This window comes from Myotis myotis, unplaced genomic scaffold (genome assembly GCF_014108235.1).
Source record: "Myotis myotis isolate mMyoMyo1 unplaced genomic scaffold, mMyoMyo1.p scaffold_m19_p_6, whole genome shotgun sequence".
NCBI lineage: Eukaryota > Metazoa > Chordata > Mammalia > Chiroptera > Vespertilionidae > Myotis > Myotis myotis.
Genome location: NW_023416368.1, coordinates 51,597,497 through 51,617,133, shown reverse-complemented (window position 1 = coordinate 51,617,133; position 19,637 = coordinate 51,597,497). Strand labels below are relative to the sequence as shown.

The window sequence follows — 19,637 nt, the reverse complement described above, 5'->3', positions numbered from 1 at the left end:
GCTATATTATTTACTGAAACCAAAACAAAAGGAACCTAATATCAATGATAGCCAAGTAGTGCACATATTCTTAAAAAGAAAAAAATTAAGTGCTCAAATCTATATATATAAAAGGTTAATATGCAAAGTGCCCTTGCGGGAGTTCAGCCTGGAGTGCTATCCTTCACTATGACCTGCGCTGACCACCAGGGGGCGGCATGGAATGAAGGGAGGCCCAGCTGGCCATCAGCAGCCAGGGAAGGGAGGCCCCAGTTGGCAGCCAGCAGCCAGAAGGCCCCAATTGGCCCTGATCATCAGCCAGGCCTAGGGACCCTACCGTGCATAAATTTCGTGCACTGGGCCTCTAGTATTTACATATTTGTGACTACTTACTGAAGGCTTTGGTCCTCTTTTCTTTTTCTCTGCCTTCTCCTTTTCTTCTAGTTCCATGTTTTCTCTTTCAATCAAGGTTATTAAGGTGTTACACCTCCTTTGGAGCTCCTGAGTGCAAACACAAATTTACACAGTATTTGTATTTTTCATTATACGTTTCATGATTATAGTTAAAGAATGTTTAAATAGAGTAATATAAAGTCACTTACACCCCTGCAATAAATATAAGGATAAAAACGTATTTGTAAATATTTTTATTATTTAAAGCCAAACTATTGTGATTCTTTATAAACCCTTCATTCACTTCAGAATTAACAGTGAAAATGATTATCTCATAATATATGCAACACTGCTACTAAGAGTCTATGCCTGAGAACTGTCATTTATATCCAAACTTAGGTAATAGTGTGCATATTTGAGGGTCAAAAAATCAACTAGAGCCCTAGCCAGTTTTGCTCAGTGGATAGTGTCAGCCTGTGGACTGAAGGGTCCTGGGTTTGATTTCAGTCAAGGGCACATGCCCGGGTTGCGGGCTCAGTCCCCAGTGGGGGATGTGCAGGAGGCAGGCAATCAATGAGTCTCTCATTACTGATGTTCCTATCTATCTCCTTCTCCCTTCCTCTCTGAAATAAAAATGTATTTTTAAAAATCAACTATAACTTTAGTAACAGGTGCATATAATCTTTGCCTTAAAAGCGTTATCAGTACCACATGCCATCCTTCCCAATTTTGAAATTATAGGCAATGAAGTTTACGATGAGCTCTACCTCATCTCTCTCTAGTAACCTATATAGCCTCCAGAGAAGATTTTAGAGTATAGTGTAGAAGTAGATAACCCTCCCCCGCAAAAAACCAGGAGTCTACTTGTTGCTGGCTAGCAGCTCCCTTCCTTCCTGAGCAAAAATTATTTTCTTATAGTGATACTATTACACAATCACAGCAAAATCATTTTAAAATACTGTTTTATAGAATATACCATACAAGGTTTAGAAATATTTGCAATAGCATAGAGCTAGGAGGCAGAACACTGTATTTCCCTTAACAGGGGCACTGTGAGGCACATATGCCAGGATGTGTTACAGATGTGCTGCAGTATGAATTCTCTTGGCTCTTAGGAAAGGATTACACCTCAACTGTTTATCATAAGGGGCCATACATATTATTAATTTTTATGTGTGACTCAACATAAAACGTGATAGAAAGTTAATACACAGTTTTACACCATGGCCTTGTACTGGTAAATCGATGTGACCCTATGTGTCTTGTTTTACTCAGCACAAAACCGTGCTTCCTTATGAACTATATAAGTAGTTCCTACTTGAAAGGGCATATGGTAGAGGAGTTAGCAACTGAATCTATAACCTCTAACTACATTTATAATGCATTTGTACCTCAGCATTTCCCAAATTAGGGTTTCACAAAACAGCAACCCCTCTGGATGTTTACTGGGGGGGAAAATTCTTCAGTCGTCAAACATGAAAAGATTGCCCACTATCCCACATCTTGAAGAGTGACAGCACATTTTAAATATACCGAAGGAAATTGTATTATAAATATAAAGATGTTTAAACTTTGTTTATCCCAATATTTCCCAAACTTAAAACTTTTGGGCATGTTAGTATCTATAATAGGAAAGGATAGGACCAATAAACTCAAGTTATAGATGGTACTGGGATTTTAATGATTTAACCTATGACACCAACAATATTTTAACAAAATTTACCTCAAAGAAGCAGTGGAAGCACAATTTTCTCTAAGAAAAGAAGCTACCTTAGTTAGAGAATAGTAACCGCTTGCGCATTACACAAGACCCAAGCACTCACCATTGCAGTTCTGGATTTAAGAAACCAGTCAAATCTGAACTGAGGAGAGTTGCGAATACACTGTCGCAGTTCATCATAAACATTTTCTTTGTCGAATCCAAGCTTATGAAGCATGCAGATCAGAAAACGATCCTCTTCTTCAGTATAGTTTTTTCCTTTGTTAGTACCATATGATATTCTCAGCTGATGAAAAGGTGCTTTGTACCGTCCAATCTAGCAAAGTCAGATTTTACATTATATAAAATCTAAATCCTATATAATCTGTATTTCAAACTCAGCTTTAGTAAAATTAGCTATACTATATTTCAAATCAGAATTTTCTACCCATAACACCTCAATTGCATTATATCCTCTTTGTCCTAAAACAATTTTAGTCTTTACTGTTCTAAAGGAAAGAGCTGATTGCCTCAGACCCAGATACAGTAAGTGAAATCTGAGGTAAATTCAGTTGAGAGAATACCTGTAACATTTGAATGTTTTTCTCTGAAGAAAACTCTAATTTTAAATCATCATTCTTTTCTTTGTTAAAGGTTATTTTAATTTTTATACAGATAGGAGTTACTAACTACCACATTTATTAATGTGCCAAGTACCTTTGTATCAAGTGCTTTTTTGATACTAATTCTTCTTTGAATTCTTGCCTCTCCCCTTTCAATCTGAGCCATAATTTTTTCTATGTCCTGGAGCTCATTGCACCTTTCCCAAAACACAGCTGTAAAATAAAAGTTGGACAGATGAGATGGGTGGGAGGGAGAGAAATATAACTTGTTAGTATTAATGCTCTTATTTTATTTGCTAAGAAATGTTTCTAGTTCTCCCAAATATAATACTGGAAAGTAAATAGGTATTTATAATTTCTCAGTTTCCTTAACTGTAAAAACAAAGAGATAAATTGGATGATTTAAATATCTCCCAATTCTTCAATTTCTGCTACTCTGAAATTCTAAGCAGACTCATCACAGCCCAACTACACATATACACTTGACAATCCAACTGACTTTAAGAAACAGGTGTTTAACACTTGAGAAGTTATGGAGAGAGATAAAGTATTAATGCCAGCATATTTTTCAGCAACCTATTCTTACTTTCTTGGCTATAGCTATTTAGCTAGGGTAAAAAAATAAACAATTGTGTCATTTTAAAGAAGGGAACATTTTCTAACTCAGTTTTAAGAAGTTCAGGCAAAATTTAGCTTATCAAAACACAGTAATTCAGAGTAAGAAAATCTGAACTTTCCAGCAGCTCTCCAAAAGCCTGAGAACATTCTTATACCGATTAAAGTAAGAGTTACCTGAATATTCAATAACTTCTTCTGGAGTTTTTCCTTCTACTTCTCTTGCTATATTTTCAATATCATCACGACCCCACTTCTCATTAGCTTTGATAAACTGGTTAAAATCTCTCTTATTCCAATTGGTAAATCCCTTCAAAGCAACAGAAACAATATTTAATCACAGCACAATGAACTTAGAAAAGATGCTATTACATTTTATCAATGCTTGTAAGTATTACAGAAAATACTAATTTTTGCTTGTTCCTCATCTTTTTGTTGTTGTTGTTAATCCTCACCCTAGGATATTTTTCCCATTGCTTTTTAGAGAGGGTGGAAGGGAGGGAGGAGGAGAGAGTTAGGAACATCAATGTGGGAGAGACACATCGATTGGTTGCCTCCTGCATGCATACACTGACCAGGCTTGGGATCTAACCTGCAACCCAGGTATGTGCCCTTGACCAGGAATCTAACCTGTGACCCCTTGGTGCCGAGAGTGGGTGCTCTAGACATTCAGCCCCCCCCCCCTCCCCCACCACCACACCCCCTGGCCAGGGTTCTAGTTTATCTTTTTTTAAATTAAATATTTTTCAGTGGTAACTTTTCATGTACACATATATTGCACAAATAATCTAACTGGAAGAGAGTAAGAAATGCTGCATGTAAGGGTGACATTTTCACTGAGCTCTGACAGATAAGGAGTTCGCCAGGAAGAATGAACATAGCTTAAAGAGCAGAGACATAAGAAAAGTGAAAACGAAGCTTTAATGTTAGATTAAGGCCAGATTCTGAAAGACTTTTATTGAACTCTAAAGGATGATAAGCAAAAAGCACCAAGCAAAGATGTATAACTGACAACTATAACTTAGTAGCAATGTGGAAGATTCACAAGGAAAGATGAGAACACTAGAAGAAAGGTAATCAAAAGGACACCCACTTAACCAAGGCTGGTGCAAATCTATCACCTTCTCAACTACCTTAACTAGTGACAATCAAAATATAGCCTTAACCCATATGCCCATGTTTTATCATCTTCAATTGCTCCACTTTGAAACAAAAACTTGTACTCTTTTGTTCAGGAAGTTTTTCTGTATTTTAGTTGCAATTACAGTTTGGTCCTAGGAGCATGTCCATGCAGCGTCCACTTACTCCGCCACCATTTTTAATCCCCACAACTTGTACTCCTTTGTATACCCCAACACAGTACCTTACAAAACAACAGTTACTAAATTTTGTATTGATAGAAGACTATACCTGTGTTAGAAGCTTCTCTTTTTCTTCTAACTCTTCATCATTAAGGGGTTCAGCTTCATCAATTTTAAGCTGTTCTTCTTTTTGTGCCTGTGCTGCATTTGGTAGGTCAGGATTTCGAGGTACCTAAAAAAGTGTATTTTCCTATGTCACCAATCAGTAAAATTTACAAAAAATGTGATGGACTAATTAACCCTTAAACTAAATGACAATTCACAAATTTTAATCCAACCATGCAAGAAAACGTACCAAGAGCTTCTATTTATTTTATTAAGTTAAAAACAAACCAGATTAGTTATGAACAAAGTGTGATTTGTTATTACCTTGTACCCAATAGTTTTTCTGTAATACAGAATCTCTTTTTCCAATAATTCAAATAAACGTGGAGGAAAGAACTGGAAATCCTGAACATTGGGTTGTTTTGGAGGTCGAGGAGCCTAGAGAAAAAGAAAATTATATTGTCCGTAAAGAATACACTATTTTGCTTTAAATCTATCTCTAATCATCTTTAGTCCATAAATCATGGCAACCAATTTTTTAAGCAAGAAAATTCATATTTCAATACAACTGAAATAACAATCATTTAAATGCAGATCCAAAATCAATTTTAAGAAAACTTTTAGCAATTAAAAACTGACTGAGGCACACTATAAGAAATCACACAAAATGTAAATTCCCTGGGAAATTTGGTAAGAATAAAAGAGCCCAGCCAGTGTGGCTCAGTGGTTGAGCCTTGACCTATGAACCAAGAGGTCAGGGTTCAATTCCCAGTCAGGGCACATGCCTGGGTTGCAGGCTCAGTTCCCAGTAGGGAGCATGCAGGAGGCAGCTGATCCATGACTCTCTCCCATCATTGATGCTTCTATCTCTCCCTCTCCCTTTCTCTCTGAAAGCAATAAAAACATATTTAAAAAAAGAAGAGGAGGAAAAATGATTCACATTTCCAGTATCAAAGTTTTTTTGCTCTGTCAACTCACCTTGGGTGCTTTAGGTTCACTCACACGAAGAGCTTCCCTGAAATAGGCATCAACGGCATAGTTGGCTTTTCTTTCTCGTTTAGGTGGTTCAATCCACTCTGTGAATGCAATCTAGCAGATGAGAAACAATTCAAATCACAGACTTTTATTATATCTAGTTGCATATCTCACAGAAATGCTAGTTACACTGTGTACATCATTTAGGCCAGCGGTCGCCAACCTTTCAGACCTCGTGGACCACCAGTGGTCCGTGGACCACCGTTTGGCGACCGCTGATTTAGATTACTGCTTGCAAATGGAAAGACATTCATAAAATCCTGGACTACAAGCTCTACAAGAACAGGGACTGCGATACTTTGTTCAACACTGTTATCAACACGTAGTATAATGTCTAGTGAAGAGCACAGGCTATTCAGTAAGTATTTTTTGACCAAATTAATAATTCTACTCAGTGGGGGGGGGGGGGGGGGGGCTACAAAATGTATACTACAACTCAAATTAGGAGAAAAATGTAGATACATGTTTAGCCTAGACAATATTCAGAGGATATCATGTCTAAATGTTAATAAATTTACAACTAACATTGAAAATTCCAAGTTTCAAGTAAAAAAAGCCTTTGAGTCAGCAAAGCCTCTGTGTAAGTACCTTTTGTTTTTCTCTATAGTCCTCCCCTTCGAAGTTATAAACACTTGACTCCGTGTCCATTGTGAAGTTCCTAAGGGAGCTCTCACCCATCTTGGAGAGTTTCTCATTCATCTCTGCAGTCTAAGAACAAAAGAAACACCTTTTAGTTTAAGAATTTAAAAAGCAGAACTATGGTCAAGTGGGTTAGGCTTCACAGTACACAAAAGCTTTTATGGAAATAACACTATAATTCACATAACAATTCTTTCCTCAGTTTGGGTTTAAAATATTTCACATATTGCAAAGATTATCATTTAATCTATATCTTACCTTTTTTGCACCTCTTTCCAAAATACCATCAATATCCTCATCAGTAATCTCACTTTCCTTTGAAGCAAATACATGTGTTGCCCCATGTCTAATCATTTGAAGCATTTCATCTTTCCCAATTTTGTTCAGATTCTGATCCACAAGTCTTCCTGAAAAAAGATTATGTTGTATAATGTTAACTGAACTTTATTTTACTGGAAACCTGAAATTTTAAATGTCAGATCTAATAGTGTGTCGTTTTGCTTCAAATATCAGTCATTTTATATGTCACATATACTTTTCATTTTAATATAAAATTTAAAGCCAAATTTTCACTTGGTAAGCTTTGAAATGTTTCTAAACCTATTTATGTATTATGTGATGAAACCTGTTTTATATTCAATAAAATATATTCTTGTATTGGGTGAATAATAGTAATTTGAGATATGTAAAATTGAAATTATTAGCAATGTTAATAAAAAAAATATCAAGAGATGAAAACATTATAAACACAAGAAGTTTCTGAAAGCAGAAAGATGTTAATACTAAACCTCCCAAATCAACTTTTCCTATTCAGAATGGTGGAGTACAAAAAAACCTTCAAATCTCCAAATTTTATACAACAAAATATACAACATCAATTTCTGAAAACTCCCTAATCTTAAGAACTGAAACTGTTGAAAGTTTATCTTGATGACAGAGAAAAATAAACATCAGAAAAGTAATTATTAAGATTTCCAACTGGCAAGAATTTTGCCAACTATATAATTTGTGTTTTCAAAAATATAGCATATCAAAGCGAAACAAAATACTACATAGAATTGTTTTCAACCTCAAGGGCAACTCACATATACTTATACAAATTAATATACAAGTAGCTAAAGATCCAAGTCCCCCAGTGGATGCCTGAAATCACAGATAGTACCGAACCCTCCATATACTGTATTTTTTCTTATACATACAAACCTATGATAAAGTTTAATTTATAAATAAGGCACAGTAAGAAATTAACAATAGCTATTTTTTTAAAAAAATATATTTTATTCATTTTTTACAGAGAGGAAGGGAGAGGGAGAGTTAGAAACATCGATGAGAGAGAAACATCGATCAGCTGCCTCCTGCACACCCCCTACTGGGGATGTGCCGGCAATCAAGTACATGCCCTTGACCGGAATCGAACCTGGGACCCTTGAGTCCGCAGGCCGACGCTCTATCCACTGAGCCAAACCGGCCAGGGCAACAATAGCTATTAATAAAGAACAATTAGAATATATTTATAATAGAAGTTGTGTGAATGTGGTCTCTCTCTGATAACCGAGACAGCTACCAAGTGACTAATGGGCAGGTAGCCTATACAGCAAGCATGTCAAACTCAAAGGCTAACATGGGCCAAATAAACGAGGTATGTGGCCCACAGGAGAGTTTGATATGCTTGCTATACAGCATAGATACACTGGACAAAGGAATCATTCATGTCCCAAGTGGGACGGAAGCAGGAGATTTCATTATGCTACATTATGAACCAGCACACAATTTAAAAGTTATGAACTGTGTTTTTTGTTTTCTTTTTTTTTTTCCTAAAAATAGCCCTTAAGCATTTTTAGACTGTGGTTGACTATGGATAACAAAACCACACAAAGCAAAACTGTGGATAAGAGGAAACTATTGTGTCCACAGAGCATTTTTCTTTGGGTTAAAACCCATCACACTACTGTCAAAACTGTCCTTAGGCTTATGTAAACTACTTCCTTGTGAGGGAGCTTTTCAGACATGCAGGGCTTCCGGGGGTTCTCATCTTATGTCCCTAAGTCCACAAGACAGTAACAGAGGCATGCACCCGAGTAACAAAGCTACTGGCACAAAATCTGCCCCAGTAAATAACTTTAAAAAATAAGCTGAAAAACTCAAACAGATTTTCTAAGTAAAGGAATTAATATTATTTTAATATAAAACAAACAAACATGTTTCATAGGTGAGAGTAACTGAGAACAAGAGCCACATGGCAGGTGTTTTCTAAACACATGGATAACTGTGAGGGGAAAAAACAACTAATCATTACATCACCCATGAGAAACTTCACTCTTTCGCAAGTCCCTTTAAGTTCCCAGAGATTTTCCTAATTATACACTTCACTCTAATAGTTAATATAGTTCCTGAACCCATGTCTGAGTCACTTTCTAGCTGTACTGGTATAAAACAGTGGACAAGTGACTTGCTCCTACCTGATGCTAACCTCAATCTGGCATGAAGACTAAAGGACATAATGGATGTAAAGACTGTTTGGCACAAAGCAAGATTCAATGTTAAACTATTATTAACAAAAACAACTAGAAATAATCAATCATTTACTGTCTTCAGGTATTCAGACGTGTGACCAACACTATGGCTGGCATTATGAGACAGATAGCAAAGAAATGTGACATTTATATGGAAATTAGAGACTGGTTGACAAAACCAAGATACATACATTATCAGTGAACATGGTAACAGTGTACCTCTCAGTTTTTCAGACAGAAAAAATATGCTCATGATGCATTATGAGAAGGAAAATAACTAATGTCAGTTTAAAGTTATGGAGAATTTTTTTTTTTCCATTTTGGTTGGTAGGTCAACACTCAACCACTGAGTCATGCTGGCCAGGCTTTTCTCCATGTCTCATCATCAACAATAGCTTCATGAAAACATAAATCTCTTCCTTAAAAGCTGATCTACAGTAAGAACTTGAAATTTCCTTCAATTAATTCAAAATAAAATTCCACTTTCCTCTAGTCCTATTTCCATAAATGTTTATTCCATTTCTCCCTCTCACTAAATTATAAGCTCCTTGAAAGTAAGAATATTGGTCAGTTTCATTCACCAGTGTATTGTCAGCACTAAGAACAGTGCCTGGCATCTGCTGGGAGTCAACAAATACTTGCAGACTAGACAGAGTATTAATAATCAGTTTGAGTTTCATTTTTATTTCTTCAGTATCCCTCAGAGTCATCAATGGAGTGCTTAGTATATGTAAATCATAATCACCATAGCTCTGTTCAATATGCACCACACTGAATGCTAAGTATTTTATGTACATTATCCCCTTTAATCCTTAAAAATCCTAAATAGTAGTTACCTTTATCCTGATTTACTAGATGAAAAAACAGGCTCAGATGGTATAAAAGAATTGCTAACTGGCAGTCAATATTCAAATGTAAACCTTTCTGAGCCCGAATATATCCCGTTAGCAAAACTAAAGCTTACTATCTCTGGCTGCTAGCTTGAGTCAATAGATGTTTAGTAACAGGAATCTCCTTCAACATCCATCAATACAACTTGGGTAAATTTTTTTAAGGTCTAAGGCTCACCTTGTTGAATGACTATTGAATCCAGTCTGAGTTTCATCTCAGCACGTTCCACTATTCTTTCTTCTACAGTGTTATCAGTTATAAAGCGGAACACTCTGACAGTCTTGGTTTGTCCAATTCTATGTGCTCGGTCCTAGGCAAATTACCATATATTTTGAATAAGGTAAAAATTCACATAAATAACATTTGAAAAATGTGTGTATACTAAGAAACGGAATTTAAATATTCAAGCAAAAACTTTAAAAAATTATTAACAAAAAACTATACTAAAGATAGATTCACAGTATGTTACTAGTACATTTCTTAAATTCTCAAAGTTTCTTAGTTTCATCAAATTAACTGGTTATCTCACAAGGAAAACTTTTAGGAGGTATGGAACACATCATAGCTGCTGAATCTGTGAGAACTATCAGCTTAGTTTTACTAAATTATACTGAGATAAAATACACATAATGTCTCAAGGCAATAAGTAACTATAGTTTTTAAGTTTGATAGTTTATTAAAAATCTTTTTCAAAATGTGTTTCTACCTAAGTCAAATATAAATTTTCACTGCTATGAACTCTACAAACAATATAAAAATCCCAGTCTGGTAAGTTCAACAAACCACATTCCTATCAAACACCCCCATCTTATTGCTTCATCTTCCTAGCCACCCTTATGAAGAATATAGGATGGGAGTGACTAACACCAGAGATGTAACAGTTGGGTCTATGTTCACCAATATCATGGGTCAAGTCTCTAGCAATATCAGTCTTAAGAATTTGTTAAGTTTTCTATTTAATCTACAGATCATAAACTTTCTCAAAAAAGAATCATCTTCCTGATCTGGCCAAGGTATTCCCACACATGGGCCTAAATTTTAAGCATCTAATGTGGCAGGAAGTTTGTAGTTCACAAAACCCTTTTCCTGTCCTTCTAGAACACAACTACATGATCATTTAGCGATTCCCTTGCAGTCAAGTATGCTATTTGACTAGTTCTGGCTAAGGAATATCTGACCCATAAAAAATTTTCCTCGGCGCTCTCTCTCTCTTCCCCCTTCTGCCACCAGAATGCAGAGCACAAAGCAGGACTCCAAGGTCCTAAGATATGGCAAAGCTGTAAGATGGAAATACAGATGGTCCCAGACTTACACTGGTTTGATGATTTTCCGACTTTACGATGGTGTCACACCAGTAGAAACCGGGTAGGCTAAACTATAACGTTTGGCAGGTTAAATGCCTTTTCAACTTACAGTATTTTAAACTTAATGATGAGATTATGTCCCAAGAACATAACTCCATTCATTGTAAGTCAAAGAGCATGTGTATATTGATATAGATGGAAGAGCAACTGTAAAGTATCACTAAACTATCAGGTCAGAGGAAAATAACATTCTAATCGGTTAAACCACTGGCATTTGTAGATTATTATATTGCTTTAACTAAAAAATCTGTAAGTACAAAATAATAAATTTATCTCTTACCATGGCCTGGAGATCTACTTGGGGATTCCAATCTGAATCATACAAAATTACTACATCAGCAGTAGCAAGATTGATGCCAAGACCACCAGCACGTGTGCTTAACATGAAAACAAACTTTGTGCTGTTTGGTTCATTATATGCATTGATGGAGTCCTATACACATAAAAGAAAAGAAATGTCAGACAATTGTTTTATCTGATATTTATTTTTTATCTCCCCTTTCTGGATTTTACTCACTTGTCTCTCATCATGGGGTGTCTGCCCATCCAATCTGCAGTACTCATAATTTCTCCACATGCAGTAATCTTCCAAAATGTCCAAAACCCTTGTCATCTGACTGAAGATTAGTACACGTGAACCTATTGAATATAATAGCACATTATCGTTAAAAAAAAAAAAAAAAAAACCTCTTTAAAAATTTAAAGCTAACCAATTACTCCTTAAATCTAAGTTACCTACTTAGTTAAAAGAAAAATTACATTATTTATTAACCGAGTCAGTCACTCCTCACATTTTCCCCACTTTGACATATATAGAAAAGGGAACATTTGTACAGCACACTAAGGTAAATAGGAAAGGGTACATGTGTCTACCCTGGAAGGTCTTGCGATCCCAAAGGCTGAATCATTCATTACCTTTTAGTCACACATATAGGGTGGGACAAAAGTTGTTAGTGAATTGGCTTTTAAATATCCTACACTTCAACTTTAGGAAATGCCAGAATAGTCTTTTCTGTAGTGCTCATTTTAGCATTCGAACTTTTAAAAAGTTTTCATCACTTTTTATTTTTTAAATTGATTTTGAGAGAGGAAGGGAGGAAACATTGATATGAGAGTGAAACATCGATTGACTGTTTTTGATAGTCATTATCATATAGTCATCTATTGGTATAACTGTGATTCTTATCAAAATACACAGAGAAAGCCCAGCCAGTGTGGCTCAGTTGTTTGAGCATCATGACACCCACCAAGAGGTGGCTGATTTGATTCCCAGTCAGGACACATGCCCAAGTTGTACATGCAGGAAGCAGCTGATGGATGATGTTTCTCTCATAGATGTTTCTATCCCCCCCACCCCACCCCCTTCCTCTCTCTCTCTAAAACCAATAAAAACATATATTTAAAAAAATAGAGAGAAGGACTTGTATGCATGCACATAAGCATAACCAATGGACGCAAGGCACTGGGAGGGGGGTAAGGGCATGTGCAGGGGGGTCAGTTGGGGGAAGGTCAATTGGGGGGAAAAAAAGGAGACATATGTACTACTATTTGTAATACTTTAAACAATAAAAAAAATAGAGAAACAAATGGAGAAATCTGAAATCTGACAGGAGACAAGCAGGTACAATATAGATAAAAACAAGTTTTGCCATGAGTTTATAATTGTTAAAGCTGGATCTATACTAAGTTAGCTCTAAATTAATGTAATTTAAATACACCTGTACACATACCACATACTCATTTTGATGTTGTAAGTAAAATTGGACCCATATACATAATATTTAAGTAAGTAATTGAAAAACAATACCACAAACACATCATCACTGTCTACCCAAGTATCTAGGAACTGTGTATAGGTAGGGAGAGCATTCTTAGCATTTTATAACAAAAAGTTGGTATTTCTGGGAAAACATATATAAAATGAGAACTCTTCCCCCCAAATCCGGAAATATGGTTGCCCTAACCCCTGATACTTTCTAAACGACTTAAAGCCTATAATTTGGGAGAAGATGGAGCTCAAATAATGAATAGAAGTTTTTAAATATTCTACACTTCAACTTTAGGAAATCCCATCTTTTCATGTAGTGCTCCTTATTAACATTCGAACTTTAAAAAAATTTTCATTACTTCTTTTAAAAAAAAACCTGATTTTTAGAGAAAGGAAGGGAGGGAAGAGAGAAACATCGATATGAGAGTGAAACATCAATATAAAGTGAAACATTGATTGGCTGCCTCCTGCATGCCACCTACCGGGGATCGAAGTGGCAACCCAACTATAAGCCATGACCTGGAATCGAACTGGCAACCTTTCAGTGCATGGGATGATGCCCAACCAACTGAGCCACACTGGCCAGGGCAGGACTCATTACTTCTTATTATGATACAGGTAACACAGATACCTTGTTCTTTTAGTTTAGGAAGCAGCTTGTCTAGCACTACCATCTTGCCACTGTTGGTGACCAAATGCATATCTGTTGTATAAGGTGGACCAGGCTCCGCTCCATCGAAGAGGTATGGGTGATTACAGCACTTCCTCAACTGCATCAGGATGTTCAATAACCTCATTTTGTCCATTTTCCCTGCAGAGTTCAGAATGTCTATATCCTTCATTAATATCCGAGTATACCTATTGGGAGAAAAATATATTGAGAGGGCTCATATACTCCCTGATCAGTTCCTGCCACTTTACACACTCAATCACCTTCCCTACTTCAATCAAAAAAAAAAAAAAAGCTGTAAAAAACAACCCATCAACTTCTAAAGTGTGGTTAGGAATTTACCATATATAATCTCTTCCTTTTTTCCTGTTTTTCTCTATTGCCCTCAGTGTTCTTATGTCCACACTGTGCCTTGGGCATTGAGGCCCAAAATAGTATAAATTCATCTCCTTGGGATAAATTAAAACAGTATAATACCACATTTAAAAAATAATTAATAAGCATAACTTAAAACCTAAGTTTAAAAATGGTTTTAATTTTCAATCTTTTCTAAGAGAAGAATGTCATATCCATTGTAGATAGTACAGCATTTGGGTACGAACACTAACTGAGGAGGGAGGAAGAATCATGAGAGTAAGGCATGACGATGAGCATAAGAGGAATACAACATGATTTAAATATAAATAAAAGTACATGGGAGAGGTCATACAAGCTACAGCCACAGGCCAGATTGTAAAAAGCCTTGAATACACACTAAGTACTTAGACATTATCCTGCAGGACAGAGCAATCTGTCTAAATACCAAAGTTTCAGGACCTTGAAACCTCAACAAAGTAAGTTGAATAACCTACGCAATCTATGCTTAACAACTCCAATTATGGGGCACAAAATATTATTAAAGGCAGTCCTTTCCATCACAGTTCTAAGATAGTTTATCAGTATGTTTAGCTAAAAAAGATCTTTCATCCCTTAGCACGGACTCATGTTTTAGTTCTGTACTTTAGTGTCACACAAGATAAGCCTAGTATCTTTGCTACCTTATAAAAGCCTTTCAAAAGTTTTGAGGATATTTAAGGTGGTCTACCATAGTTCTATGGTGGTTCTTTTCCATTAACACATCCATTTCTTTAAATTACAGCCTTTCATTATGTTTCCCAACTACTCCAGCCCCTTGTAAATACTGATCAATATTAAGTACAGAATTGAATATACCTGAGATGTGGTGTAACCAGTAAAGAACAAGGTGGCTAATTATTTCCTGCCCTTAAACACTACACTTATATTAATACTAGAGGCCTAGTGCACAGTTGGGATCCCTCAGGGTGGCCTGCAGGGACTGGGCCGAAACCCACAGCCCAATGCTGCCTGCAAGCTCCTACCTGCTGCTCTCACTCATCCCGGCCCCACTGCACCTGCCGCGGGCTCGCACTCAATCAGTCCCAATCAGGAGAGGCTTGTGCCGCTGCAGCAGCAGCGCTCGCCAGCCACGAGCTCTGCGTCTGGCACCCTCCTGAGGGGAGTAGCCTGTGGGATTGGGCCGAAACCAGCTCTTTGACATCCCCCGAAGGGTCCTGGATTGCGAGAGGGCACAGGCCAGGCTGAGGGCCCCACCAGTGAACAATTGGGGATGGGGAGGGACTGTGGGAGGGCTCCAGGGCATGTCCAGCCCATCTCGCTCAGTCCTCATCAGCCGACCCAAGCAGCAAGCTAACCTACCAGTCAGAGCGTCTGCACATCATAGCAACTGGTTGACCAGTAGACTGTCTGCCACCCTAGTGGTCAGTGCACGTCATAGCATATCACTAGCATATTACGCTTTGATTGGTTGAACAGTCAACTGGTCACCAGACAACCGGACACTTAGCATATTAAACTTTTATTATATAGGATGTGTTTAGGTTACAGTATTTTTTTGTGCAGCTAACTCACATTGTTGGTTCAAGTTGAGCTTTCTATCACACACACACAAATTAATACTAAGTTAAAGGTTTCTAGCCTTTTGGATTTCATACATCTATAAAACTTGGGGGGGGGCCCTGACCGGTTTGGCTCAGTGGTTAGAGCGTCGGCCTGTGGACTGAGGGGTCCAAGGTTCGATTCCGGTCAAGGGCATGTACCTTGGTTTCGGGCACATCCCCAGTAGGGGAGTGTGCAGGAGGCAGCTGAATCGTTTCTCTATCGATGCTTCTAACTCTCTATCCCTCTCCTTTTCCCTTCCTCTCTCTAAAAAAATCAATAAAACATATTTTAAAAAACCAAAACAAAACTTGGGGGGTGGGGGAGGAGAAGCAGCTTACAAGGTTTTCAAGATTTTTATTTTGACCTATGTAGGTGTTTTAAAAAATAGCCACCATGTATCATCACCATAATTTCACAAAGACATTTTATCCTGTCTAAAATAAGACATCAACAAAGAATGGAATCTTTTAAATTAAATAAATGTAGCTTTATGGAATAAAATAAAGAACTGCATTTTTCTCATATCTATACAAATAATCTGCAACTTCAGAGACTAGCACCAATCCCTGACCCAGAATCTACAATTTACTGTTAATTATGTGTCTCATGTTTGTGCAACCAAAGCATCCTCTTTAAAAAAACTCAAGTAGAGGACTTTATATTGTATCCGTTTAATAAATCCCAAGTTTGATTTTCAGATTCATAAACTTCCCATCCTGATTCCATCATCCAATAGTTCTAAGACTTTGTATCATACATTTGATTGGCAAGCCCTGTGTTATATGACCAGAAAGCTCTTCATGCTGAGTTCAATCCAGCCAACAGAAATTCCTGGAAGTTATAAATTAGGAAAACAAAATACAAATGAAAATTAGTGAAAAATTAATAGTGATATCACATACCATTCCCTTTGCATTTTGCTGAGACCCACATAGATTTTCACTTCCTTTTTGGGAGGCAAACTCTTTTCAACATCAGCCTTAATTCGACGAAGGAGGAATGGACGCAAAACCTTAAAAGAATAAAAAACAACAACAGATGACCTTATCTGTAACCAAAGTATTTAATTTCAGGATCTCAAAATTGCCTATTAAGTACATGGGAAAGAAACTTATCTGTTTAAATATCAAGTGAGTTTTAGGACTTCTCCCTTTCAAATATATTAAAATTTATTAGTGATATCCTGAAGGTTAATACAATATCATTATTTAATATATGTAATGAGTATATCTTGTTATAGTGTTATAAATTACTAAAAATAATAAGCTTTAAAGATAATGTTTTCAACATTCACTGCGTTTCAGGTTAGAACTAGCTACTTGCATAAAGATTGTCTAATATTACTTAAGAAATAGCAAGATCCACATTAAGATGTCTTTACAGTTACAGTTTTTAAAACCTTCCCAGTCACTATCCCCCCTTTCATCCCAAAGGGTAAGCAATATTTTTATACTTTTTAGCATAGTAGATTGGTTTTGTCTGTTATTTTTAACTTTATATACAGATTCATTTATATCTAGTTTTGTTTTACTCAACATCATGCTTACAGACATATCCTTGTTGTATGTAACTCATTTTCATAAACTGTCAAATATGAAACTAAAGAAACCCTGTTATTTGTATCTTCCCTTGTTCTATTTATACTGGCTTATCAAAACACTATGTTCCCCACTGGCCCTCTTCCAGAATTGTCCATGTAAATGCAGCAGGATGAATCCACGTAAAACCAGCAAAGAAACCACTCAACCAACCCATAAATTCTGGAGTTATTAAATATATGCTTATTAAGGTTTTCTGGGGGTGGGATGTTTTGCAGTACTAGAAAACTGACACATCAAGTAAGAATGATCTCATTCCTAAGTATACCCATGCAAATTCTGAATATCCTCTTTCAAAACCACAGGAATTTCAGAGCAAAAATTAAGAGAGTGGAAAGGTCATTACCAGACCTCCTCTTATGGATTTGATAAGCATCTTTGTACTACTTTTCTGAAAATAAACAGAGATGCAAAACTGGTTGATTCTGTTGTGGGGACTGTTTTACCTATAAGCACCTATCCTATATAATAAAACCTTAATATGCAAATTGACTGAACGGTGGAACAACCGGTGGCTATGATGCGTACTGACTACCAGAGGGCAGATGCTCAACGCAGGCGCTGCCCCGACGGTCAGTGTGCTCCCACAGGGGGAGTGCCACTCAGCCAGAAGCTGGGTTCATGGCTGTCGAGTGCAGCGGTGGTGGTGGGAGCCTTTCCCGCCTCTGCAGCAGATGGACATCCCTCAAGGGGTCCCAGACTGCGAGAGAGCTCAGGGGACCACCCCCCCCCCGACCCCCGCACGAATGTCATGCACTGGACCTCTAGTCTATTTAATAAAGCAAAGTATACATATATACTCCATAATCCTTCAAATAGGTAAATCTAAATTGAGGTCTTACATGTTTAAAACAAAGGTACATAGGAGATTATCACCTTTAAATATCTAACAAAATGAATTTAAGTGCACAAGAATTTTAAAGTACCATATCATTAATTTATATAGTAACTGAACATTCATACTTAATTTTCCTCACTGTTCAAATATCCACTATGAGCCAGACGGATACAAAGAATATAAGTTGTACACTTTAAACTAATATTACATTGTATGCTAACTATACTTTACTTTAAAAAAAAAAAAAAAAAAAGAAAGAAAGAAAGAAAGACAGCCGGCCAGCACCAGCTTAGTGATTGAACAACGACCTATGAACCAGGAGGTCACGGTTCAATTTACTATCAGGGCACATGGCCTGGTTGTGGGCTTGATCCCCAGTGTGGGGCATGCAGATGGCAGCCAATCAATGTTTCTTTCTCATCATTGATGTTTCTATCTCTCTCTCCCTCTCCCTTCCTCTCTGAAATCAATAAGATGATATGTATGTAAAAAAAACACAAATATTACATGTTTTCTGCCTTTTTGTTTACAATGCATCAGGGAAAACACTTGTAAATTAGTCATTTCAATACCCTGTGCAAAGTCCTAATATGTTAGAATGCCAAAATTATCAAAGATGGAATATACAGGCGTCTCTTGGCTGGCCTCAGCTTTGGTATTCTTAACAGAGGTGACTTAATCAATGAATCTTAAGCTAGGTTCTAATCAAGAAGGCAGGAAAGGGGATACCAGATGTAACTGGAAAATAAGCAGACAGAGAGACTGGAATTAGCATGTTTACAGAAAACTGACATGGGTTCAGAAATTCTAGCAAATTAAAGCTTGACATAAGAAGTGAAATAACTGAAACACCAATCAGAAAGGATATATGCACCCAATATGTTCATAGCAGCACAATTCACCATAGCTAAGATATGGAAACAGCCTAAGTGCCCATCAGTAGATGAATGGATTAGAAAACTGTGGTACATCTACACGATGGAATACTATGCTGCTGTAAAAAAGAAGGAACTCTTATCATTTGCAACGGCATGGATGGAACTGGAGAGCATTATGCTAAGTGAAATAAGCCAGTCAATGAAGGAAAAATACCACATGATCTCACTCATTCATGGATAATAGAGACCATATAAACTTTTGAACAGTAATAGATACAGAGGCAGAGCTGCCTCAAACAGATTGTCAAACTGCATGGGGAAGGCCAGGGAGGGTTGGGGGGCAGGAGGGAGGGGGGTAAGAGATCAACTGAAGGATATATGTATGCATGCATATAAGCATAACCAATGGACATAAGACACTGGGGGGTAGGGGAGGCCAGGGGATTGTCAAGGGCGCGGAAAAAAAAAAAAAAAAAAGGACACATATGTAATACCTTTTGTAATGCTTTAAGCAATAAAAAAAAATTTTTAAAAAAAGAAGTGAAATAACTAGACTTAGCAAGGGGGGGGGGGTGTGTGTGGAATATAACACCTTATAAGATACATAAATGCCTAACCACTACACTGTACACCTGAATGTCAACTGTAATTTAAAAAATTTTTTTAAAGATGTGAAATAAAAGTTGGAGAAATGTTAGATCATGTAAAGGGGGTTGAGGGGGATTATGTCCCTCTAAGCCAGCGGTTCTCAACCTGTGGGTCGCGGCCC

General features: G+C 37.0%; 1 protein-coding gene across 3 annotated transcripts in view; it reads right to left on the bottom strand.

The window, feature by feature from the left end:
* SMARCA5 (SWI/SNF related, matrix associated, actin dependent regulator of chromatin, subfamily a, member 5) overlaps positions 1-19,637 on the bottom strand; it is a 38,469-nt gene that overhangs the window by 2,007 nt on the left and 16,825 nt on the right. For 2 of the 3 annotated variants that reach the window (XM_036312387.1, XM_036312386.1), the window contains 14 exons: positions 16,457-16,566; positions 13,557-13,783; positions 11,675-11,796; positions 11,438-11,590; positions 9,971-10,103; positions 6,648-6,796; positions 6,339-6,458; positions 5,694-5,804; positions 5,040-5,153; positions 4,720-4,842; positions 3,487-3,619; positions 2,789-2,907; positions 2,196-2,408; positions 373-480 (listed from right to left, as the gene is read on the bottom strand). In XM_036312387.1, coding sequence (XP_036168280.1) covers positions 373-480; positions 2,196-2,408; positions 2,789-2,907; positions 3,487-3,619; positions 4,720-4,842; positions 5,040-5,153; positions 5,694-5,804; positions 6,339-6,458; positions 6,648-6,796; positions 9,971-10,103; positions 11,438-11,590; positions 11,675-11,796; positions 13,557-13,783; positions 16,457-16,566 — 1,935 coding nt within the window. The remainder of the gene's footprint in view (positions 1-372; positions 481-2,195; positions 2,409-2,788; positions 2,908-3,486; positions 3,620-4,719; positions 4,843-5,039; positions 5,154-5,693; positions 5,805-6,338; positions 6,459-6,647; positions 6,797-9,970; positions 10,104-11,437; positions 11,591-11,674; positions 11,797-13,556; positions 13,784-16,456; positions 16,567-19,637) is intronic. The other variant, XM_036312388.1, reaches the window with a different exon arrangement.